The sequence below is a fragment of the Octopus sinensis genome, linkage group LG1 (assembly GCF_006345805.1).
Source record: "Octopus sinensis linkage group LG1, ASM634580v1, whole genome shotgun sequence".
Taxonomy (NCBI): domain Eukaryota; kingdom Metazoa; phylum Mollusca; class Cephalopoda; order Octopoda; family Octopodidae; genus Octopus; species Octopus sinensis.
The window spans coordinates 77,255,784-77,283,248 of NC_042997.1; the positions used below are offsets into that span (position 1 = coordinate 77,255,784).

A 27,465-nucleotide genomic window follows, 5' to 3' on the forward strand; every position below is an offset into this window, starting at 1 on the left:
ACATATCTCCTGGCTTTCCATTCTGAGTTCAAATACCAGCAAGGTCAACCTCTGTTGGGGTTGATAAAATAAATATTAGTTAAACCCTGGGCTTGATGAAATCTGCTTATCTCTCCCCTTAAAATTGCTAGCTTTGTTCCAAAATTAGAATTGTTGTTGCAGTTTTTTTGTATTTTTTTAAGGAACTGAATCTTCTTGAATCATATTTCTGAGTTTCACAAGTCAGTTATTCAAATAATTACTGTAGGGAAGCAGTCTAATGAAAAACCCTATTGAAATATGATTACTCATTAGGATTTGATTGGCCATCAAATTTTAATCTGAAAATAACATCACACGTCCAGCTATTCAAATGTCATGTGCAGATCACATTTTCGCCTTCTATTCACATGCAAAAGCACGTGATATTTCATGTCTTCAGTTTGATATGTAAGAAAAAAGGAAACTGGCTATTGTTAATGGAGTTTTAGTGTAAGTGAATATCAGATTATCTTTTTGTTCTTTTTATTTTTCCCTTACATAACTATTCTTCAGGGTAGGGCTAATCTATGATGTGGGAAATAAACAAGTAAATAGTTTATTTTTCACACAATGGATTTGCCATACCCTAAAACTGAAAATAAAAAGCATTAAGATATTCATCAACATTAAAACTTCACTAACAATAAATCTTACTTTGCTCTCATATATTTTCACATAAAGCACAGCAGAAATGAAATTGTCGTGTGTTCTGCATGTGACAAATACATGAATGTGACACGTTTGCTAACATTTTTCAAACCATTGATGAAATCTTGATGGTTAATTATATTCTGATTAAGTTTACAAATAATTTTGTTTACTTATTTTCATACTTCAACTGTTTGAAAGATTGGCAACATGAAACAGAGTTTGATTCAAGTAGCTTCAGCTTCTAATGAAATTTCCACTCTTTTCTTTATGTATTGAATACAGTATTATTAATTTGCAAACATAGGTGCAGATATGGCTGTGTGGTAAGAAGCTTGCTTCCCAATCACATGGGTCTGGGTTCAGTCCCACTGCATGGCACCTTGGGCAAGTGTCCCTTGTGGGAGGATTTGGTAAATAGAAACTGAAAGCCCATCATATATATATATATATATATATATATATATATATATATATATATATATATATAATAAAAATGATATATGCATATATATACACACACATGCACATATGAGTACAGGACATCACTAACAGTAAACAACATGAAATACGAAAGCAAATGAGTTCAATATGCAAACATTGAGAAAAACAAATGGAAAACAGAACAAATAACATAAAGAACGAACCTTCATCAGTTGTCAGCTATCTATCTACTCTTCATTTCAAGCATTGAATGACAATATGAGTCTTGGAAGACAGTTGCTCTCTCGTAAGTACCAAAATAAAATTGGGGATTTATGGAGGGTCAGGGTTGGGAACAAAAATGGGACAGTGGAGACATACAAGGAAACCGAACAAAAACAAATGTGTGTGTGTGAATGTGTATACACACACACACACATATGTTTGTGTGTGAGTCTGTGTTTGTCCCCCTGCCATCGCTTGACAATCAATATTGGTATGTTTATGTCCCCATAACTTAGCAGTTCAGCAAAAGAGACCAATAGAATAAGTACTAGGCTTACAAAGAATAAGTCCTGGGGTCGATTTCTTCAACCCTTTAAGTAAGTGCTCCAGCAAGGCTGCAGTCAAAAGACTGAAACAAATAAGAATACCCACCAATCCCTGTGTGTGTGTGCATGCGTATGTAATCACTTTATGCCCACTTACCATGCTGGAGTGGGTTGAATGTTTCAACAGCATCTGATGAGTAAGAAAACCACATTTTGCTCCAACATCTCAGTTTGGGCAAGGTTTCTATCCTAACACTAACCACTTCACAGTGTGTGCTAGTGAGGTTACTCACAAAAGTTAAAAAAACAACATGACTAAAGGAGAGAATAGGAGAGAGTGATTATTTTAGATGAGGGGATGAGAGAAGTTAATGTATTAACAAGAGTAATAGAGGAGGGAATATTGGGAGGAGGAAATGGCAAGAAATGAGAAAATGAAGTGTGGTATCAGGGGTTAGTGTGAAAGAAAGAAGAACAGAGTAATATGGATGATGAAAGAGAGATAGAAGATAGAATGATGAGGAACCAGAGATGGTGTGAGGAGAGGATCAGTGAAAAAAAAGAGAGAGAGGCATGTGGTGTTATTGAAGCTGAGAGAAACATAGGCAAGGGTTGAAGGAAAAGTGAATGGATGCAGTAATAGCAGTGAGAGAAAGAACATCAGTGGAGTATCACAGAGGTGGTGAGTGAGCAGAGGATAAGAGTATAAGAGCATCCCAACCACCATCACTGCCATGCTTGTTACCAATTCTCAGTTATTTGTCATCTCTTCTGTGTGATTCAACATCTTGAAATCAGTTTTCATCACTCATCTTCTGGCCTTTCTAGGATCCCTTTCCACAGGTACTATCCTCTTTGAGTCTTCATAATATTTTATACAACCACCAACATCCACATACATCACATATTCATACCAATGTCGTCTTCTCTCTTGTTCGCAACATCTGATTCCTCTTATATACAGCTTTTCTCTCACATCATTCACGCACACTAACATTACACATTTAGCAACACATATTTGCTTCATGTGTTTCTATTCATCACAAATCTTCTACATTCAAAGCTTATGTCACATTGCTATAACGTTACACTTTGCTCACAAGCATCATAAACTTTAGCTTTCACTGGCCCCTTGTTGCCAGTAGAAGTAGTCACTCCCTGAACTTTCCCAACGTATTCTTACTGAGTACCCACCCTACTGTTAATTAGGCTACCTAGGCAATAGAAATGATTAACTAGTTCTGGGAGATTGAAAGCCACTTAGCTGAATGGCCTTGTCTTGTCAGTTACTTGGTGATTTCACTAGTGCCAATACCACAAAGAAAGCACCCCATAAACTCTGTAAATTGGTTCACTTTAGGAGGGGCATCTAGATGTAGAAACCATACCAAAGCAAACATTGGAATTCAACATAGGCGTCATAGACAAACATTGAATGATGGTGATGCTGATGCTGATGAGGAGGAGGAGGAGGTGCCTTCTGAACAGTTGAGAGAATTTATTTTCCAGTTGCACTTTGTTCTTTAATGCCCCCATGCACATATGAAGAATGTCTGTGATCCCACTACAGCTGTTGTGTGTATATTGTTGATATTGAGTACTCTGTATGATGCTTCTACTTACTCCTTTTCTGCATATTAATCATGGCTTTTTCTCTCTCTTTATTTCTTTTTTTTTTTTTGTATTCTTAGCATAACTTTTTAGTCTTAAGGAAGTCTACGTTAAGGCAGTAAAATTCCAAGTCTGGAATTTTTACACCAAATCTTCCACAGATTCGGTTATAAAAACAGTCATCAGCATGCAAGATTTCACCTTAACAGCTAGTCTTAAGCTACTCTGTTTTGATTTGGAAACTACAATAGACAGGAGAGACCTGAAGACTGAGCCCTGATGGACTCCTTCATGCATATTAAATTCTCCACGGAACTCATTGTTAACTCTCATTTGATTGCACTTCTTCTATACAAGCCTTGTAAACCTCTCACAAGTCCTTCATTTACTCACTAGATTCCTTTGCAACCTCTAGACAAGACAGTGAGCAACCCTGTCAAAGGCCTTCTGTAAGCCTACAAATGTTAGGTATAGAAGCTTGTTCCCTTGCTAAGTACTTCTCTTGCTCTTGTCTCATGTAGAAGGCTTCATGGCACCTTTCCCTTATACAAAGTCAAACTTCATTTCATGTAGACTAATCTTGTTCTTCGTCTATTTACCAATAACTCTATATAAACCTAATCCAACAATTTGATGCCTCTGTAGTTTCACCTCTCTAATGCATCATTTCATTTGTAAGACTTTACATATACACACATGTACCTGCATAGAGAGAGAGAGGTAGTGAACAGTATGTAGAGAGATGGAGGCAAAATAAACAGAGATGAAGGTGTAATGAGAGATGGATAAGTGAGAGAGCAGTAGGGGTACTAATGGTTTATACCAGCATCTACTACCTTTTCCCACAAAATAAAGAGCAACAGCATACACATATTCTACAAGAAAACTAAGGAACAGTACACATACATACATAAACACTCCTACTCACATATCACAAACATATACACATATAAAAGTAACAAAGAGGGAAATACAAACAAAAGAAATAATGGAAACCTATATACACAATTAACTTGTAACATTCTGTTTGAAAAATTAAAAGTGCAACACTAATGAATGAAATTATTCCTAAAATTGGGCTTGTTTATTCAAATGTATGTGTCTGAAGCCTTATCTGCCATTAACCTTTTAGTGTTCAAACCAGCCAAAATTAATTCCCCTTTATTTGTTCAAACCAGCCACATCCGGCTGTATCTGACCGCTCTACAAAATCGCTAAGTAAATAAATAAATCACGTTATTGAATTCTTGTAGCTTTGAGATAATGTGAGATGAAGCCTTTCCCACCTTTATTCAAGTATAAATACTGTGAAATTGTTTAGACTACATGGTTTTTTCAATGTCAATCAGAGTTTGTTGTAGTTTATTAGAAGTGAATTTGTGATATATCGAAGTGTAAATTTTTGCTGCTTTGCAGCAGTTTTTTGATTGTGCTGTCTCTCCATTTTAACAAGAGATAGCAATAGCTATGAGAAAAATATTCTATTCAGACCTGAGTGGTTCTGAATTGTCCTCTTCGGAGGAAGAACTGATTATGGCAGTTGATAAAATGGACAGGTGTCTAGGCAGAAAAAATTTTGCAGAGGCAGCAGAGGTTAAAAGGAAGGAGATGGACATGGCAAACATAGAAGAATACCAATATGCAGAGTGGGTGGTGACGTAAAGTTGTCACCACCCCAGAAAGTAATGGATGACATGGTTAAGAAAACCATAATATACAAGGTCTACTCGGTGGAAGAGAAGAAGGTCGAACACATGGAAGCCAAAATAATTGAGAAGATGTGGTAAGGAAGGATATAATATTTTTGGCAAGAGGAAACAAGTACTGGTCAGTGGTGGTCCAATTCAAAACAGAGGAAGGAGCAAGGAAACATGCTGCAAACATGATGAAGTCAAATAAAGTGATCCTTCTACCTGCTTATCTTGGAAGAAGAACTTCCAAGATTAGGGTAGAAGGAATCCTGCTAGGCATAGATGTGACTTGGGTTGCGGCAGTGGTTCTCCTAGGAAGTAAGGAGGAGGTGGCCATCCTCCAAAAAGAACTGTGGACAATGGCCGAGGGAAAAAAAGGAAGAAAGGAGAGTATGATGTGGAACCCTAAACCATAAACACCCCACCCATACCCTCTCCCTACAGACACCAAACCCACCCATTTCCTTCCTACACAAAGAAAAAGAAAAGAAAAGCAACAAAATTCTCCTCCCTGTGAATCTAGTTACATATGTATATTGACGAACAAGAACAAGGAACTGATAACTAAAGTAGCTGACTGGAAAACAACAAAATTTGTGTCAGTAGAAGGATATTCAGACATAGGAGGGTGGAACTCATACATGCTACTATCAAAGAGTCAAATGGAATAAGTAAAGAAATATAAAATAGGATACAAGTATTGGAAAATTAATACAGATTTAAAAAGGATACCGATCAATATAGGATATAAGGAACTGATAGAAAAATATGGATTGGACATGTAAAAAGGACTCTCAAGATAAAAGGAAGTAAATGATGCTGTTTGAGGTCCCACATGTAATTGTGTTGTCCCTTCTGTGTTGTCTCCTTGTGGATGATTAAAATACAATGTTTTTTTTTCAATGTTTGAAGAGAGGTCTGTACCTTAGTTTTTAATCAAATGACGCCAGGAAGTAGTGATTCCGATTTTGAAGTTTTCACTCTTGACGATATAGAAAATATTAATGCCAGCAAGAGTATTTTGTCTTTGGATGAATCTGGAATTGATATTAGTGAATATTCGTTGGACAGGGAAGATTTTGAGAACAAAACTGATGAAAATGATATCATAAACATGGCAACATGGTCAAAGATTACAACATCAATCACTATTCCTGATTTCACCGAAAACACTGGTCCACAACACAATTTACCTCCTGATGTTCAACCATTGGACTATCTATTTTTATTTTTACCGGAAAGTTTTTTTGAAAATGTTACAGAGAAAATGTTACCAGACTGGAGCCTGCTGCAGCCTTCATGGCTTACCAGACCCCGGTCGAACCATCCAACCCATGCTAGCATGGAAAACAGATGTTAAATGATGATGATGATGGTGAAACAAATAAATATGCGCAATGTATAATTTCTATTTGCGGAAGAAATGATCCATTATGGCAGCCAACTTATACTGTGGAAATGAGAGCGTTTTTCACAATCACTATTATGTATGGTGATCCATATATCTCAAGTATAATGTTGAAGACGAGGTATTTGAAAATATCTCGGTATTTACATTTTATTGATTGCTAATGCTCCCAGCAAAAACGACCCAAACTATGACCCCCCTGTACAAAGTACGTCCTGTAATTGATTTACTCCTTAAATGTTATAAAACTGTATCTACCTAGGAAAAATCTCAGTGTAGATGAAACCATGATAGGCTATAAGAGCAAAGTACATTTTCAGCAGTACACACCTGCCAAACCCACTAAATGGGGGATCAAGATATGGGAAGTATGTGACTCAGATACTGGATATTGTGTAAACTTTGATGTTTACACAGGTAGAAAATATAATGGAAACAGACCATATGGATTGGGACATGATGAAATATGGTCTCTTACTGAATCATTTCACCATCAGCACCAACACCTTTATTTTGATCCTTTTTTTTTTCTTCAGTGGCTTTGGCAGAAAATCTTGCCTTACACGTGCAGTACTGTTATGGGCAACCATAAAGGTTTACCCCATGAAATGAAAACAAAATTTTACAAATGCAAAAGGAAAATTTATTAGCTACAAAAGACAGATTTTATTTCTGTCTTCTAATGAACCACCTGGTGTTGGTGCTTGAGGGGAAACCCCTAGTGAATATTTGTTATTACAAATATAAGGGTGGGTTTGATAAATCTGACCAATATCAGGTACATTACTCAGTTGGTTGACCTGTGAAAAAATGGTAGAGGTACATTTTGTGGTTTTTAGTTAATTTAACTATAGTTAATTCATATATTGTATATGTAAAAAGCCACAAGGTGCCTCCACCACTAAAGGACTACGACCATTTGACCATTTTGGGTTGACATCGCATCTCAATTACATGAGGGCTTTTCTTCTAGAAAGCACAAAACTGGGAGAAAAGCAAAATTAACTGAGGTGGATGTCAACAGAGAAAATATTGACTTTCATAAAGTCAAGAAGATAAATGGAAGAAAAGACTGTGTTCGCTGCAAAAGGCTATCAGATTGAGACTTCGTATATGTGTTCCTTTTGCAAAGTGCCCTTGTGTAAAGGGTGCTTTTGGCAGTTTCATGACAGAAATATGTCATAACTATATTATTTTATCATATATTCCTTTTCATTTTATTATAAATAATGTGTGAAAGTGAGAAATACATATTAATTTTCAGTGTTACACACCTGTATTCACCGTTGTCTCACTTGTTAATGAGCTTTTTTTATTAGATGCATTCTGTTACATAAATGAATTCATTAAATTGTATAAGAGTATATAGCCAATGATATATTGACTAGTAAAAGTGTTTTGTACTTTATTTTCAATGAAAATGTTTGAATGAAATATAGAGAAGGAATAAAATCTTATACTGATTATACCTATATTTTAATTAATTCAAATTAATGTACCTCATCTTGAAAAATGTAAAATTGTTGACAGTTGACATCTGGAATAATTTTAGTAACAAATCAAACAGGTAAGAATATGAATTTTAGTGTTTATTCATAATGTTATTGTTTTTACACCTGTTAATTAAATTTACCCTCCCATAAAAGTCAAATTTAATCAGAAAGATCTGCTAAAATTATGTAACTATAAACCACTGGCATATAAGCACCCATTTACAAAATTTCAAATCTGTATGTAGAAAATTAACAAAGTTACAAGCAAGTATTGTGGACACCCCTCTTAAACCTGAATAAATCAAAATTAATGTGAACAGATAAGCATTACATTTGACAAATTAATCTGAACATCAATTAAATCATCAGATAAGTTCTCACTCAAAGAATAATTTGCAGTCACTTTTTCCATAGAAGAAATTCTGGAAACAAAGCAAAAATTCAGCAGCACATGGAATTAATAAGAATGGTGTAGAATATAAATAAATGAGAGGAAGGGATTAAAGTTTCCTCTCTTTGAGATAATAAAATGAATTTGAACAAGGGTGGATTGACTTGTTGTTTCAGGTGGTATAGGACTGACAACAGATGTGGCTGCATGGATTTGTGTCATACAGAATATTGAGAATGAGTGTGAATATGCAAAGTAAGTAGTGGGGAGACAAAAGCTAACAGCAGATCAAAAGTGGCTATGTTGTAAGAACTATGGCATCTTGGGCAAGTATCATCCAAAGCCTTCTGAGTGGATTTGGTAGGCAGAAACTGAAAGAAGCCAATTGTATGTATGTTTGTGTATCTATGTTTGTCACTCAGTGGGTCAGCAAAAGAGATTGATAGAATAAGTACCAGACTTTAAAAAAAGTGCTGGAGTCAATTTTCATTCAAGTAAAAATTCTTCAACGCAGTACCCCAGTCAAATGACTGCAACAAGTAAAAGATAAAAATATAATCATTGGCATGAACACTGAAATGCTTGGCAACCAAAAGGAAAGTTCAGACAAGTAAGAGAGAGAGAGTTCATTGTATATAATACAATTCTGATGAATAACAATCAGATCATCATTTTCCAAATCATTCTCCGCCTAATGATCACAAGTATGGTTTGCATAAAGCTAGATCTACTGTTACCTACCAGAAGAGTCTCTTGTCTTGAAAGAACTTGATGAAAGTAATCAGCAAAGTTTTTTGGGGTTTTTTTATTGTCTTACATCTTCCTCTTTTATCTTTTACTTGTTTCAGTCTTTAGACTGTGGCTTGCTGAATCGACACCAGTATTTCTTTTTCTCTTTAAGCTTGGTACTTATTCTGTTGATCTCTTTTGCCAAACAGCTAAGTTACAGAGATGTAAACACATCAACACTGGTTGTCAAGTGGTGTTGAAAGACAGGTACAGACACAAAGATGCACATACATATGCAATGGGCTTCTTTCAGTTTCCATCTATCAAATCCACTCACAAGACTTTGGTCAGGCTATAGCAGAAGACAGTTGCCTATGGAACCACACAGTGGGACTGAACCCAGAACCATGCTGTTGGGAAGCAAACTTACCACATAGCCACGAGCCTTTGTTGATTTTCAGACATCAGAGGTATCTCAATCACTTATCGGATGCAAATCTCCTATCAAAAGTTCCTGCTTTGGAGCTTCACCTATCTCTCATCACTGTGATCCTGTCAGATCACAGTATTGCCATGTGTGTTGACAGCTTTTTTCTTTCCTTCACTGCATCAACTGTGGCATGATCCAGGATTCATTTTTGTTCCCCACTCTATTTCTGCTGTACATCAATGACTTATATGTTTCTACATCCAACAACACCCACTCTCTTACATACTTCCCCTAATTCCTCTTTTACATTCTCCAATCATTCATTATCCACTTGCGGCCTAGACAACACATGTCACACATCAACTCCATGAACGGACTTCAAAAACATCCTCTGGTGGACATATACCAAACTTGTCTGTTCCAGCAGCAAGAAAATATAAATGTTTCTCATATCAAGGAAACATCATCACACCACACCCATACCCTTTAATCATGAGCAGTACTCAACTAGAGCCTTCAGACTTGATCCTATTGTTACATCTCAATATCACCAAGAGTTTTTTCTGGTGAACATATGTCTTTAACATAGCTAAGGTCCAATAACTAGCTCTTCTTTTCAGAAATACTTTGTCCCCCTCCCCCCATTATTGATAATGGATGCTGACTCATGTTTGTGACTGTCTCTCTTCCAAATTTGGCAATATAATACCCCTACTACTACTACTACCACTACTACTACTACTTCTGCCACTCCCTTACTTGCTCCCATCCCCTTGTAACTTCTCTTCCCCTGTTCTGGATTCTACTTGAAATCCAAATCTTCCCCCACTTTCCTCAAGTCTTCTGCTTGTTATTTTCAGAAATGCCTCTGATAAAAGTAGCATTAATTTTCTTAGGTCATTCAATTTATCTCAATTGATCAATAAACTACAAGGGATCAATGCTAGATGGATCAAAACAAATGTAGTGATCAATAAAGATTCTCGAATCTTCCCTCTCTCTCATTAATCAGATATATATGTATATAATATATATACATACACACACTTGCACACACACACACACACATATGATAGAAATAGCAGCATCCAGTGATGAAGAATTAATAAATTTTAGGTTAGTTAAGATTTGTTTGTGACATATTTTAACTTCTAAAGGCAGTTACCCTGGAGAAAAAATTCATTCTTATGGTAAAAGGTGTAAAAACACTTTATCTGCTCGGTGCTTCCCTCTAGTAGAGGAAACCACTGTCAAAAACAATGTATAAGTGTTCAATTTTTACTGAATAACCTACAAAAATTATGCTTTTAGTGATTAAATGCATGTACAGTACATTAGCTCACCCCCTCCATGAAACTGATATTGCTTGTACAGGTGCACAAATGTGCCACATGTAGAACATGAAATGAAGCGTTTTGCTCAGGAGCACAATGCACCACTTAGTCTAGGAATTGAACCCACAATCTAGCAGTCATGAGTGCAACACCCTAACGCCACATGCCTTCACACACACACACACACACATATATATATATATACATACACGAGTGAGTAGACAAAAGAAGAGTGCTTGACACATTTATTGCGAGTTATAGGTATGGAAGTCGACTGCATGGTTGGGGCAAGTAGGGAGGGGCGGTAGATGTGGGATTATATATGCGTACATGTATATGCCTGTATATCTGCGTGTATGCATCCACACATATATGAGTGTGTTTGTGTGCATAGATGTACATTTACACATCTGCCTGTGTGTGCATGTGCACACACATCCATGCATATGTGTACAGTGAGCAGATGCATATGCACATGCATATATACTCGTGGTTATGCACAAGGGGTGAGTATGCAGGTAAACAGGTATGAAGAAGTGTTGGGGATGGTGATTTGCTGTGCTGTTCCTGTTTGTATATGTGCATACTTGTGTGTGCATGTGCTCGTGTCTATATATACATGTAGCTAAAAGTGTGTATGTGGGCAGACGTGTGAATGTACATCTACACACATACACACTCATATATGCAGATGCATACATGCAGATATATAGGCATATATATATACACATGTATACATATATACTCCCGCATCTACCACTCCTCCCGACATCCCCCAACCACGCAACCGATTTCCTGTTCACCATGCTGTATTTTCCAAATAATTATTGTCACTGAAATACTAAGATCAAACTGCAACACCATGTGACCTTTCTCGACCAATCTCAGGCTAATGTCTAGTAGTAAACATTGAATCTTTTCCGTCAAACTCTCATTCAGATATGGCCGAAGACTAGCAACACACTTGAAATTCAGAGTACGAAGTTTGAATCAGACTGTTTTGATCCTTATATATATATATATATATATATATATCAATAATACAGTGATTGTTTCTTATCAGGAACAAAATGTTTAATAGGACTGCTATAGAAGTGCTCAATTAAATGAGACAAATATATTAAACTATGGTTGCAGAACAAACAAATACAAGGTCATCCACATAACATTTCATATCTCGAACATTTAATCACATAATGCTTTTTCTTTCACATAGAATATACATGCATAAAATCACGGAAGCTGAAACACAACTTATCAGTACAAGCATATAAGAAAAATACAAGAAAAATGTGTGAATACAGTTCATCACGGTTAAAAGTTAACGATTAATACTTTAGTGACTAAAAAATATATATTTTTTTAAACATTACAACACCTAGAATAATCTCAATAAAATAAAAGGCAGTTTGTTTATCTGTGTGTCTGTCAGGTTGTACCCTCACCCTGACCATGGCTTTCAACAGATTCTGGTGAAACTTGGCACACACATAGCCCAATGTCATAATTCAAAACTAACGCAGCGAAAATTTTGAAAAGTTCCCCCAATTCTGAAAAAAATCGATAAATTCTACATGGGGTCAAGAATCTAAGCTTATCATATGCAACACATTTTCCATTGTAGTTTTCGCAACTTGCAATCGATTTTCACCAAACTCATGGTGAAGCTTAATGTTACCCTAAGGAACTTAATTCTGACGTTAGTTTTCCATGCAATACCTTACCATCAGAAAAAATCGATAAAATCATGCCATTTTGGGAAATCGCATTCAAATTCAAGATGACATATTTTTGATAATATGAATTTTTTTTGAAATTCACAGTGAGCATCATGTCTGCTCCAAGGAGCTATATGGCCCTTTTGATTCCAATAGGATACGTTATTACTGGAAAAAATCGGTTAATTACATCATATGTGGCACACATAGCAAACCGATTTTTCTGCGATATTTTTTTAAATAACAGTTCAATGAGTACAAAAAAGGGTAAAAAGGTAAAGGGCATTGCTTATCAACAAAGTTTCTTACATACCCGGGCAACGCTGCTAGTAAATACATAAAAATATAAACTTTTATCTTACCTTATATATTATATATTACTTATTTATATGCTTCCTATATATATGTATTTTTATATTTTTTTTATATATCTATATATTTATATATTTCTTTATATTTTTATGTATTTATTATTCTAGGTGTTGTAATGTTTAAAAAAATATATATTTTTTAGTCACTAAAGTATTAATCGTTAACTTTTAACCGCGATGAACTGTATTCACACATTTTTCTTGTATTTTTCTTATATGCTTGTACTGATGAGTTGTGTTTCATCTTCCGGGATTTTATACATGTATATTCTATGTGAAAGAAAAAGTATTATGTGATTAAATGTTCGAGATATGAAATGTTATGTGGATGACCTTGTATTTGTTTGTTCTGCAACCATAGTTTAATATATATATATATATATATATATATATATATAAATATAAAAATAAATATAAGAGAGTGGTCACTATATGGCTCACTCTAGCACTAGTAAATATCTCGGGGCACTGGGCCACTTGGTGTTGAATAGATATACTATTAAATTAGTATCTAATTCTCTCACCCTTATTAATTATATATATATATATATATATATATATATATATATATATATATATATATATATATATATATATATAAAATTATAATTTAGGGTATTTAAGAGATACCACCACGCTTGAAATAGCACCAGTGCTGTATGAAATTTTGTTTTAGAGTCAAGTTTTGGTTGCAAGCGTGGTGGTATCTCTTAGATACCCTAAATTATAATTTTAATAATAATTATTACCTTTGAAGGTTTTTATTCTCATGCTGACCACTTAATAAGTTTGATATTTAAATAACGATCTTATCCTTATTCTTATATATATATATGGTGGGGGACAAACACAAAGACACACATACGTGTGTGTGTCTTTGTATTTGTCCTTCATCATTGTTTGACAACTGGGACCAATTTGTGTGACTAAATCCTTCAAGGCGGTACCTCATTATAGCCAATATACAAAAACTGAAACAAGTAGAAGGTAAAAAGGGTGTAAGAGTATGAGTGAAAAAACTAGACATAAATATTGTAATAATTAACTATTGTAAAACATTATGGAAATATGTAGATAGTTACATATCTAGATAATGAATTAAATGAAAAAAAGAAAAAGAGCGTGAGGGAATCTACAACCCAGTGTCAGGCTCTTACTTGAAGTATTTTATCTTGGAGAGTATTTTATTGATAGAATGTCACCTGTGCACATAGTTTTTCCAAATCTTCCTAGCAAGTGTGATATCTAGGTCACGTTAATACAATTCATGTGTGGTTGATGGAATTCCAGTGAGATGCATCTTGGTGGGAAGTATGAGAAAAATGCACCTTCTAGAATTTAGGCCAACCTGAGGCATGTGGCCTGCAGACTTTTATCTTGCAGCCTGCTTGATATTTTCTTGAAATGGGTTTATTTAAACAGACATTGTAAAAAGTTTATCAAAAATTAAAGATTGAAATGGAAAGTAAAAATGAAGGATACTACTGTTTTTGCAATAATAATATTTCATGTTGAATCAATAAATATTCATTCATTATTGTAATAATAGCATGAAAAAGCAAAATGCTTTAAATTTTGTCAGTATACAACTGGCCCTCAAAAAACTTCCTGTGATTAAAGTGGCCCACAATGTAATTCAAGTTGGACAGGCCTGATCTAGACTCTAGATGATAAGTCAGAGTAATAGTAATGTGTGGAGTTGAGGCAAGTAAACTAATCAAGTTTAAATGATGGTAGTACACAGTTAATATTTTCAAAAGAATAGAGGTTGATATAATTGTAGTAGGGACTTGTTGGGAGTGTTGCTTTTAAAGGTCCCAGGAGAAAAATCAAAACTGGCTTAGGTAGGATTTGAATTCAGAAAGTGAAGTGGTGTCATATATAAATACCACAGGGCATTTTGTCTTACACTCAAATAGTTTTCCAAATACTGCTAGGTGAAAATTTATGAGGCAAAGAGTTTGTGTGTGTGTACTCCAGAATGTGTGGTGAGAATGGCACCTTCCTAAATGTTTAAACATTTACTCCAATGGAGTACATTTTTATATTGTATGATATGTTATATAAATTGTATTCACTTGATATATACACACTACACAACTACATGCAATATGTATGTGTGTACACAAATGGATTCTATATATATATATGTATACATCTTTTTACAGGTATTGAACTCACTTAACTCTCTCCCTAAATACACAGAATACATGGACAAAAATATCATTGCAGAATATCAACAAATTGTTGATATAACTTTGTGTCAACTAAATTTTGATAGATATATTTATTCAAATGGTAAGTAATATTGTTTCCTCAGAAATGGTTTAAATACATTATTCATGTGCTCCATTTGCTTACAAACTTACAGCAATATTAATGATGTCACATTAATGGTGACAAGAATACATTTTGTTTCACATATCTCATGCAAATCTGAAAATTCTTGAAATGTTCAATGCTTTGTCCAAAGAGGAAGTCATAGGATTTTCTTTGAGGAAAAATTAGAAGCAAACAAAAATAAACTAATTTAAACATAAGATCCACTAACGTTGTTAATTGAAACCTTTACAAATTAATTCTGAAATGGTACTTAGTTTACAATTATCAAATTGAATTGTTGCAACCTCAATAGAACTAAATATCTAAATTCAACAAAGAAAACCCATTAGAATGTAACAGAAGGTAGTGATGGAGTTATAAGTGTTGTTGACAACAAATCATATAGAATTGGAAACTGAAGAATGCGGAGTTATTTTTTTATGGATAAATATCCCTTGAAATCAATATGTTCACTCTTAAAATATTGTTAAGCTGAAAAAAGATAATGTATGTTGTAACTTGAATATACAGGTGCTCTAATTAGCAATGTCATTGTGATAGATATATGGTTCAAGTGCTGTTAGTAAGCCTGTTTCTTTGTTTCAAGCTGGTACTTATACTATCAAATATTAAGTGATATATGTATCAAAGTCGAAATTACCATATAATTTAGGAGTGGCTGTGTAGTAAGCAACTTGCTTACAAACCACATGGTTCCAGGTTCAGTCCCACTGCATGACACCTTGGCAAGTGTCTTCTACTATAGCCTCAGGCCAACCAAAGCCTTGTGAGTGGATTTGGTAGACGGAAACTGAAAGAAGCCCATTGTATATATGTATATATATGTGTGTATATATATATATATATATATGTTGAAATAGAAAGATGAATTTTCTTGTTACAGATTATTCAAAAGTTTAACCGATACCTGGGTAGCAAAAATCACAGCAGAAAATACATGGTTGGAGATAAGACCATTTGGTGTTGCAACTGTGCGTTGGTGCGGATAATTGAAGTTTAATAATATTATTGAGTGGAAGAAATGGAGTTGAACGAAGATTGTACAGAATTCCTTTTATTACATTCTACACATGTGGCCTTTGAAACATGTGTAGAATGTAATAAAAGGAATTCTGTACAATCTTCGTTCAACTCCATTTCTTCCATTCAATAATAATATATTATATATATATATATATATATATATATATATATGGCGGCCAATTTTCGCGGGGTTCCACTATTCCCTTTTTCTCTCTCCCTCTTTTACGTTGTCTGCCCTCCTCCTCTTCCTTCCCCCTTCCATTGTTAAGAGCATTTTTAAGCCAGCCCGTCAAGTAACGTGCCTCATTTCTTGATTTCAAATCCATTCTGCCGTGTCTGGCCGAAAACGAAATGTTTCCAAGATAAGAAAATCTTTCTAATCTAATTCATCCCGTAATCTGTACCAGTAATATTCTCATGCAAATTTGTCTGATCTCTAGTGGTTAAGCTGTTTATTATTATTATTATTAGTATTATTATTATCCCTTTGATCCCCAGTCGTCAATTTGTTTATTATTATTATTTTCAGCTTCGCCTCGTATTGCATATTATGTATAATTTATTAGTTATCGTTGACCATCGGTTCCGGCCTCGTGTCTCGCTAAATACAGAATAGATATTTAAGTTTCTCCATACAGGGGTTTTCAATGGCGGCCGATTTTCGCGGGGTTCCACTATTCCCTTTCTCTCTCTCCCTCTTTTACGTTGTCTGCCCTCCCCCTCTTCCTTCCCCCTTCCATTGCTAAGAGCATTTTTAAGCCAGTCCGTCAAGTAACGTGCCTCATTTCTTGATTATGTTTTTATCTATCTATCTATTTTATCTACTTACTAATTACTAATACACTTAAGCAGTTGTCATTGTATTCCCTAATTCCTCTCATCATCATGTGCCGATAATTTCTCCATTTCTCCACCGTCCCTTTATTAATTTTGCCCGTCCAAGTCCTCGCTCTCTCGTCCTTCAACCTTCGCGTATTCGCGGTGCACCCGCCCTTGCCCACCCCCACCACCAAAACCAGATATCTCTATATTTTTGCTCCATTATAGGTGTCTACTCTTCGAACCCCCCTCTTCAATACGCTATTTCACCATGCATTACCCCTCTTGTGATATCCTACGTTCTACTTGTCTAGAACCTGCCATCGTTTCTCCGAACACCCCTCCCCACTGGTGCTCCCCTATATTTCTGCACCCCCCCCCACATAAAAAGCACCATCCGAACGTGGCCGATGCCAGCACCGCCCTGACTGGCTTCTGTGCTGGTGGCACATAAAAAGCACCAACTGACCGTGGCCGATGCCAGACCCCTCTGGCACCTGTGCAGGTGGCACGTAAAAAGCACCCACTACACTCGTGGAGTGGTTGGCGTTAGGAAGGGCATCCAGCTGTAGAAACACTGCCAGACCAGACTGGAGCCTGGGGCAGCCCCTGGCTCCCGAGACCCCGGTCGAAACCGTCCAACCCGTGCTAGCGCGGAAAACGGACGTTAAACGATGATGATGATGATGATGATAATGATATATACACACACACATACATACATACATACATGTGTATATATATATGTATATATATATATATATATATACATATATATATATACACATGTATGTATGTATGTGTGTATATGTTTGTGTGCCTGTATTTGTGCCCCCCCCCCAACATCGCTTGACAACCGATGGGCGTGTGTTTACATCCCCATAACTTAGTAGTTCGGCAAAAGAGACTGATAGAATAAGTACTAGGCTTACAAAGAATAAGTCCTGGGGTCGATTTACTCGACTAAAGATGGTGCTACAGCATAGCCACAGTCAAATGACTGAAACAAGTAAAAGAATATATAAGGTCTATTTAAATGATTTTAATGACTGATTTTCCCCTTTATCGGAAAATCTGTTAATCTGTGAAACAAGTCAGGTTTGAAATGCAAGTTCTATAGTTTTAATCTCTAATGATTTATTTATAATGACTACTTCAGGTTAAAGATATTAGAGAGAAATAATTCAACACACCATTTCAGAGATTTCATAGGATTCTTAAACAGAAATAATGGTATATTAAACTTAACTCAAACAGTATGAAAACTTGGGAAAGTAAAGCCTACAGTTGAGCTTGATGTAGAATTGAGCAAGTTGTGACCCATTATTGATGCTAATGATGATTATGATGACAGTAATTTTAGTAGTGGCAACTGTTATTATTATTTATAATAGTAAAAGAAAAACCAAACGCTTATATTCAGATTAGCTTATTTTTCTTGATCTCTTTGTGGGATCAATCTTTTCTATTTTTTTTTTCCTTTCTACAGAAGAGTTCGTTATACCTGCTGGAACTTATGGACATTATCATATGGAATCAGGTAATTACGATGTTATTTCTACCACACTTTAGGCTCAAAATAATTAGTATTTTTTCTTAGTCTGTCATGCATTTCTCTAAAATAGATAAACCATTAACATATTTTTTTGCACATATGTTACACATTTAATAAATATTGGTTTTGGTTACCTATTGAAATAATACATTTATGAATTGAACTGTCAAAAAGACCTTTTATATATATATATAATATATATATATATATATATATATACACACGCAAGCATGCACACATACAGTAGTCAATAGTCTCGGGCTTGTAAGTTTACTCAGTTACCTTGTAGGGGATAGGAGAGTGAGGGAGAAGGAGCAAGACATTAGAAGGGCCAGGATGGTGAAAGGGAAAAAAGAGCAAGAGTATTATGAGAAATGCAGGAGAACATAGCAATGGATGAGTGATCAGATGAAAACATTTGTAGGTGTTGGATAGCAATAGAGATAACTCAGAGGAGTGAGAATTTTAGTTTATAGTACAAGCTAAGCCAGGGTGTATTAGGTGCAGCATCTTATATGTGGGCATATAAAAGGGTCAAAGGGCCAGAGAAGTGAATTGGAGGACGCGGTGTGCACAGGTGCTGGAAAGGAGAGAGTTGGGTTACTATGATTGATGAAGATATGGGAGTAATGGAGGAAGAGGTCTAATGGATATATGAGCAAGGTGAGGATGCAAAGTAAGGTAGGCTTGGCAGGGGACAATATATATATATATATATATATATATTATATATATATATATATATATATATACACATACAGAATTTGAGGAAGCAATATCCCCATAAGGGATTGTTAAAAACAATTCTGATGCCAACTGGGTTTAACCAAATATATTGATAGGAAGATCATCAATATGTATATGTATAAACAGTCTCATAAAATTAAAATGTCAATAAAAGAAAATGGAGAAGAAAAATTGAAAAGATACTTAGTTTGTTTTATTTGTATTACAATTGGAAAAGGAATGCAAATTAAAAGATGAAAAAAAATATACTTATAAGAGTATAAAAGGAATAACCTCAACCAACAAAATAACCCCCAAATATCCACACACATATATACATCTCATATCTTCTAAAAGTGGATAGGTCTCCTATGGCAATCAGTGCACTCTTTTATAATTCCCTCTGTGAGATACAGCATCATCTGGTCAGCTTTCATTACACAGCAGTCAAGCTGTGCCAACAGGGAGAGGTAGAAGGGGAAGGGAAAAATTTATATTGACCAAAGGAGCACACTGATGATTGAGAGTCAGCAAAATTTTAAGGGAATTACTCTTCTTAGATACAATCACTTTTTCTTTTTCATTTGGGCAAAGTTAAAAAAATTAGATGCTCAGTAATATGTTCAGAATATCTAGAAAGGAAGCTGAGGAAGAAAGAAGACAACGAAGAAGGTAATTTGGCAAGTTGTAATGAGGTGGAGGTACAAACCAAGTACAGGGACAATTTTAAGTAAACAGCAATTTCTAGAAGGCCTATGCTTATGCATGTGCACACATGAGCATACATATGAATATAGAGAGAGATGAATTGTAAGTTAGACATACACACCACACATATATATTTGTATGCTCACATGCATACAGACACACAGTTACTAAAATCATGTCATCTAGGAAGAGAATTTTCTCCCAGGGTTATTTCTGCAGTGGAAGATCTTTTCATGTTTGTATGTACTCAAACATGTTAAATATGACTTTACACGAATGTATTACACATATATGTGTATGTCTACACATATATGCACTCATGTAGATGTATACATACACACACACACACACACACACAAGAAAAGTTATAATATTTACATTTAAGTAAAGCAAGTCATTCACTAAGAAAATAGTTGAGAAGAAGCCAAAAATTGAAGGTCATTTATATTTTTATCTTCTTAGAACCAACTGAATTTTTTTCTCTTACATATGATGGGTTTTTATACTGTTTCTGTATGCCAAATCCACTGACATTTTATTGGTCAGTGCCTGAGGTTATAGTGTACAGTTAGGCTAAACCTGAAACCATAAAAATTGTCAAGCAAACTTTTAACCTAACAATCATGCTTCTGTGTGTGTGTGTGTGTGTACTCTAATCTCTAATTGTGGAGGGAACATGTGGATAGTAGACTCAGGAAGACATGGGACAAAGTAGTAAGAAAAGATCTTCACATGCTAGTCCTCACTGAGGAGATGACAAGTAACCAAGACTTCTAGCAATTTACTGTGCTTGAGAAGACACATCAAGCTTAGTAAAATTATGGCCATCTATACATACAGGCACATCCCTCTGTCAGTCAAGAGGTCCTTGTCTTATGGGTGCTGGTGCCATATAAAAAACATCCATGTTGGTGCCACATAAGAAGCACCTGTGCCGGTGTCACATAGAAAAGCATCCATTCAGGAGCAATGTATAAAGCACTTGTGCATGTAAAAAGTACCCAGAACACAATGTAAACTGGCTGGTGCTAGGAAGGGCATCCAGCCATAGAAGCCGTGCTAGAACTGCACAGTTGGAGCCTTAGCAGCACTATGGCTGGCCATCTCCTGTTAAAACCAGCCAACCCATGCCAGTACGGAAAGCAGATGTCAAATTTTGATAATATAGGTGCAAGCATGTTGACTGTGGTTAGTAAATTTGCTTCCTTACCATATCATTTCAGGTTCACTCCCACTGCATAGTACCTTGGGTAATTTTCTTCTACTATAAACCCAAACTGACCAAAGCTTTGTGAATGTGGTAGAAAGAAACTGAAAGAAACCCATCATGTGTGTGTGTGTGTGTGTGTGTGTGTGCATGTCTGTCTCTTTGTCTTGGCATTACACAGTTGCTGAAAATGTCACCATTATACAAGTAGCAATGGAGAAATATTTTTTTGCTTGAAAAGAGGTGAGAGTTGGTGAAATGATTCTGATATATATTATATATACATATGTGTGTGTGTGTGTGTGTTTGTATATTTATGTATGCCTGCATAAGTGCATGTATATTTGTGTGTATATATATATGTATGTGTGCATACTCTTTTACTTGTTTCAGCCATCCGGCTGAGGCCATGCTGGGGCACCGCCCTTGTATATGTATAAACATTTTGTATTTTCAGCCTCTAAGGGACCAGCTGTTGTTCAGTGGACATTTACTTATAACTGTTGGACATTACTCAAATGTGAACTCCAAGAACTTCTACTTCAAGTTTCAAGATCTCCAAGTATGTTTCTTAACTGAATCAGATTTCGGTTAGAAAATATAAATTTTAGTGTTTGTTATGAAAAATAGTTTTTATCAAATAATTTCTTCAACTTGAAGCCCATAGTAATAAACTTCAAAGGAAGTCTTCTATTAAAATATATATACCAGTAGTTCATACAACTATGTAAATTACAGATGTGTTTGTCAAACTACTTAAAGATATAAAATGAGGCCAGATTCTTCTTCAAGGTATTTTAACTTTGACAAATTTCCTAAGACAATACAAAATCATAACAGCATTAGAGAAAACCCTTCATAGCCAATATAAACAGTATTTTAGTTGCATCAGAAGTGCTGAAGCAACTAACAAACATAATTAGTTATAGATGGAGGAGTCTGGTTTACTTAAATGGCTTGTCTTATGTAGTAAGAACATTTTGACATGTGGGTGTAGCTTGAGGAACAAATAATAGTGTAATGGCTAGATTTTATAGTGAAATTTCAGTTGCTGTTATTGCTCGTCACAAAATCTCTCTCTATACAGAAAGTAAACTGTATAAGAAGTATGAGTGCATATGGTTGTGTAAATAGGCATTCAATATAGAGTATCTACATTAAATAAAGTGGGACACATTAAAATAAGAGTAGCCTACTGGTAGAGAGTTTTAACTAATTTGAAAGACTGGAACCAAATGAACATCAAATATATTGACCAATGCATACATAACCAGTTATTTCATTAGCATGTAAAGATGATTTGGCAAATGTATTTAAATAAGATTTGAGAAAAATTTCATGACAGATCAAGAACCAGGCCAGTGTAACCTATTATAAAGCAAATATTAAGACAATGAGGAAGTAGATGTTCATGAGAATTGAATTTACTCAAATGAAATGGGCTTCATTCATTATTTTAACATATACACTTGTTTATTCTTTTCATTTTTTAATTTGTGAGTTCTCTGGTATATTCTATTTTCTATATTTTCCAAATTCACATTGTATTCCAGTATGCTAATATCTATTCTTGGTTAACTATATATATTTTAGAAAAACACCAAACAACTATATCAAAATATATTGTGGTGGCCTGTTTTGTAAATTGAGTGTATAAACTACTGGTACCTTTGGGAAGACTATTTAGCTTAAAAGCCTTAAAACCAATTCATTTCTTTAGTAGTTTTTGTATTTTATTTTGTATTCTGTTTATTATATATGTTATAGAGTGTTGGAGTAGATGTATGATACTTTGGTATTTATAAGTTTTGAGTTCAAAAACCTCAGGGACACCTTGTTCTGAACAGTTTATACACTCTTAATATTTTTATTTGCTCCTTGATTACCCTAAAATCATTATACTGTTCTTTGAACTGAGATACTACCACATGGTAGACTTTTCTGCACAAAGAAATAATAACTTCATAATCGTCATCATCATTTTATGTCTCTTTTCCTTATTGGTATGGGTAAGAAAGTCAACAGGATTTAGTGAGTTTGACAACCACATATTGCTCCAATGTCTCATTTGTAGCATGATTTTTATAGCTGATTGCCCTTGTTATATGCCATCCACTTTATACTGTGTACTGTGCATGTTTTGGTGGCATCAACTCTATAAAGTTGCTTCAATTGAGCAAATAAAAATATAATAAATATCAACATTAAGAAACAGAAAGAGATTTCAGCAGTAAGGAATCTGGGCTGTTATGCTCTTTATTGTAGCCTTTTCACATAATTTCTAAATATAGTTTTACAATCCTTTTTTCAGATTTGATTGATAATGAACAGATAGATCATGCATGCCAAATTGTCAATCTTATTAAATCAATAATTACAAATGTGCCAGATTCTGTAAACCAGTTTGAGGAAATAACAGATCTTTGCTACCAAATTATACACAGGTAAGAGAATGTTTTTTTTTTATTTCCTTTTTTTCAATACTATTAATAAAAAAAAAATTTTGTGGTCCATTTCATGTTCCAGCTTTGCATCTTCAACTATGCCATACAAGACACAGTGTAATCAGTATTCAAAATATGTTGTGTAGGGACATATTTGCAATTCTTTATGCTCCTAAGTACTACCAGACACAGACTTTTCAAACTTTGTACATCAACTGCATGAGATGGACATCACCAAAATTTGGTCCTTTTTCCATTTCAATGTCGGTTGTCAATTTTAAAAAAAAAAGCATAGCTGTCAAATGCATCAACTGCTCTATATGTTCTTCTGTCTCTTTTTGATATATTTTATCTTTCAGTTTTGTTTTTTATTTCTCTCATTGCTTTTCAATGGCTCTTGTGAATTGAGCAGATTTTTCAAGACTTGAGAATAAGCATCTCACAATAAATTTGTTATCTAAATCCATTTTCTAAAACACCTTCATAAGAGTCATTTCAGTGGGTAAATGAGAAAAGGTCATTAGGAAATACATTACATGTGATGTACTAACAGCAAGAATGTCCCTCAGCTTTTTTCTTCAACAGAAAAGACAAAGATTGCATTCTCAAAACTAAAGTGCCTACTCAAAGACATGAAGGACCATAAGGCCATTCAATGGACCCTGGTGGTAGAAGTGCAATGTGACAATGAAGCTACGATTCAGTCTTTGACAAACTAGAATGAATCTTGCTGCTTTGATTCCAAGCAAATGTGTGCAGTTTTCCTGTGGCACTGTATTCAACTGATAAGGGAAGATTTTGGATTTTAGTTTCCGCTATCCCCAAATCATAGCACTGTTGGTGTCATCTATATTTAAATAAAACTCTTCCCCTTTTTCTTCTCGGTAATTAAAGCTTGTCAGTATTACATTTAGTATGGTGTGCATTATGAACTATTTTCTAATTCTACTATCCAATTCCAGTAAGCTTTATCCACTTAAAAAAAAAAAAGTGTCTCAACAGTTTCATAGCCCACATATTGATTGTCTTGACAATATTATGTCCAGTTAGTTTTGGTTCTTGCTCCTTCCTAACTCTTGTTTTGTTCTCTTAAGTGATTTATTATTTTTTAGGGTATCACTTGTGGCTCTTTCCATTCTCAGTTCAAATCATGCCAAGATCAATTGTACCTTTTTTTGGAGTTAATAAAATATGGGACCAGTCAAGTACTGAGGTTGATGTAATTGACTTGATCCTCTCCTGAAAATTGCTGACTTTGTGTGATATTAGAAAAAAATATTGTTGTTGTCATCATCATCACTGCTACTGCTGCACTGGATTGGCAGAATCAGAAGAGCATAGAATTACATTTAGATACTCCCTTTGTTCTCACTTCCAGTTCTGCCAAAGTCATCTTTGCCTTCTATCCTTGCAGGGTTGATAATATAAGTGTTAATCTTTCTATATTGTACTCAACAACAAAATGTGTTGTCTTGTGTTAAATAATTATTTTCTCTTTTTAATGGTCTCCTTGAATTTTCACTGTACCACCAGATATATGCTGTATTTTGGGGGTCTGTGTAACATTTATTGTTTATCTTCTAAATTGGCCCTGGATGAACAGATCTATGATCAAAGACTTCCAATCCAGCACTGTCCCACTGTACTCCATTATCCAATGTGTTAAGGCAGATTTTCTACAGCTAGGGCCCTTCTGCCACCAGCCCTTTCCTCTTTCCAAGGAAAGATGACATCTTCCCTTAGCTGGACATTTTCAGGAAAAACTGGAAACAAATGATATCACTTGTATGAGTGTTACTGGTTTACAACCATCATCCAATATAAAGGCACTCACACATACACACACACACGATAGGCTTCTTTCAGTTTCTACCTACCAAATCTACTTAAAAGACTTTTGTTGGCCCAAGGCTCTATTAGAAGATACTTACCCAAAGTGCCATACAAGAGGACTAAACTTGAAACAATGTAGTTGACTTCAGTGAGCCACTGACCTATTCATCTTCATATAAAGTCATTGATGTGGTGGTCCTCAGTGATACTAATTTTGATCCTGTTTCCAGAAGCCCAATCTCTTCAATCTGCAAGGTAGTTACATTAAATGATATTAAAACGATTTCAGAAAACATACTACCAGAACTAGAGAAAAAGTTTCAAGTGTGGAGGCAAGGTCTAGAATCGAAGGGCCTTAGAGTCGATCTAGTAAAAAGCAAAGTCTCAGTAAGCAGGAAGGCAGACAAATCACAAATCCCTTCAGGTAGATGGCCCAGCTCGATCTGTAGAAAAGGCATAGATAGAAACTCCATAAGATGTACCCAGTGTAAGCTATGGATACATAAGAGGTGCAGCAATATCAGAGGAGGGTTAACTGGGAAGATAGTTTTTGTGTGGCAGATGCACAGGGGCAATAAACACTGAAGATGTGCAGAAAACAGATTCTTTCGCATGCTAAGGGGAAAAACTAGGTTACCTAGGTGACCAAATCAGTAGTGGAGGTGGATACTCTGAGAGCATAACTGCTACAATAAGAATAGCCTGGGCAGAGAGCTCCTAACTCTACTGGTAACAAAGGGCCTCTTGCTCAGATTGAATGGTAGACTGTTTGATGCATTTGTGCGAACAGCCATGCTACACAGCAGTAAAACATGGGCTGTGACTGCTGAGGACACGCGACATGCTTGAAACAAATAAAGCTCTACTGGATGTGTAATGTCAGTGTGCATACATGACAGAGTGTAAGCGCCCTGAGAGAAATGTTGGACATAAAAAGCATCAGATGTGGTGTGCAAGAGAGTGGAGGGAACCTATGGAAGAGGTAGGCTTTGAAAGACAAGGGATAAGGTGGTGAAGCACGGCCTTCAAACATTGGGCCTCACAGAGGTGATGACAAGCGACCGAGACCTTTGGAGATATGCTGTACTTGAGAAGACCTAGCAAGCCAAGTGAGATCATAGCCAGTCAATGCCAGCGCCACCTGACTGACACCCATGCCAGTGACACATAAAAAGCACCATTTGAAAATGGTTGATGCCAGTGCCGCCTGACTAGCTCCCGTGCTGGTGGCACATAAAAAGCACTATACAAGTGTGGTCAATGCCTGTGCTGCCTGACTTCCTCTTGTGTTGGCCGCACCTAAAAAGCACCCACTACACTCTCGGAGTGGTTGGCTTTAGGAAGGGCATCCATCTGTAGATCAGATTGGAGTCTGGTGTAGCCATCTGGTTTGCCAGTCCTCAGTCAAACCATCCAACCCATGCAGGCATGGAAAACAGATGGTGATGCTGCTGCCACAGATGATGATGATGACGATGAAACAAGTAGAGTAACTAGTCTCATCCAGAATTAGGCTGGGAGAAAGCTATCCCTGAAAGATTAGAAGGAGTGGCAAATGTATACATGACTTCTGTTATTTATTCCTGTCTGAGCTTTGTATCTTACCCTAGTTCTCATCTGAACAGATTTGAATGCCTGCTCTTTTGTTTCTTGTGGAAAGATGAGTTCCATAAGTCAGAGGGTCTGTAAGGAGGCTCTATATATTGAGACTGATGTTGTGCTGGTAAGTACTAGAGTTGTAGAAAAGATACCAAGTTGATGATCACATCTGTTTACAGCTTATCTTTTTACAGGGCTATGGGACTGGGGTCATTTGCTAGTTTTTGATACCTTACAAACATGAAAGTATTGTTTGAAATGTCTGAGTGTACTGTTCTCGGCATGCTCTTCTGTTGCCAATCTTCCAGTGTCTCATCCCCAGTATTTGCTCTTTACTTTCTGCTCAATCTTTCATCTCCTCAACTACATTTCTTCAAAAAAAAAAAACT

At 35.5% G+C, this 27,465-nt stretch overlaps 1 protein-coding gene across 1 annotated transcript in view; it reads left to right on the plus strand.

Annotated features, from left to right (window-relative positions):
* Positions 1–27,465, plus strand: part of LOC115215070 (nucleoporin NUP188 homolog) — a 515,758-nt gene that overhangs the window by 409,993 nt on the left and 78,300 nt on the right. The window contains exons 18-21 of the mRNA XM_029784227.2: positions 14,988–15,117; positions 18,494–18,544; positions 21,658–21,762; positions 23,512–23,644. Coding sequence (XP_029640087.2) covers positions 14,988–15,117; positions 18,494–18,544; positions 21,658–21,762; positions 23,512–23,644 — 419 coding nt within the window. The remainder of the gene's footprint in view (positions 1–14,987; positions 15,118–18,493; positions 18,545–21,657; positions 21,763–23,511; positions 23,645–27,465) is intronic.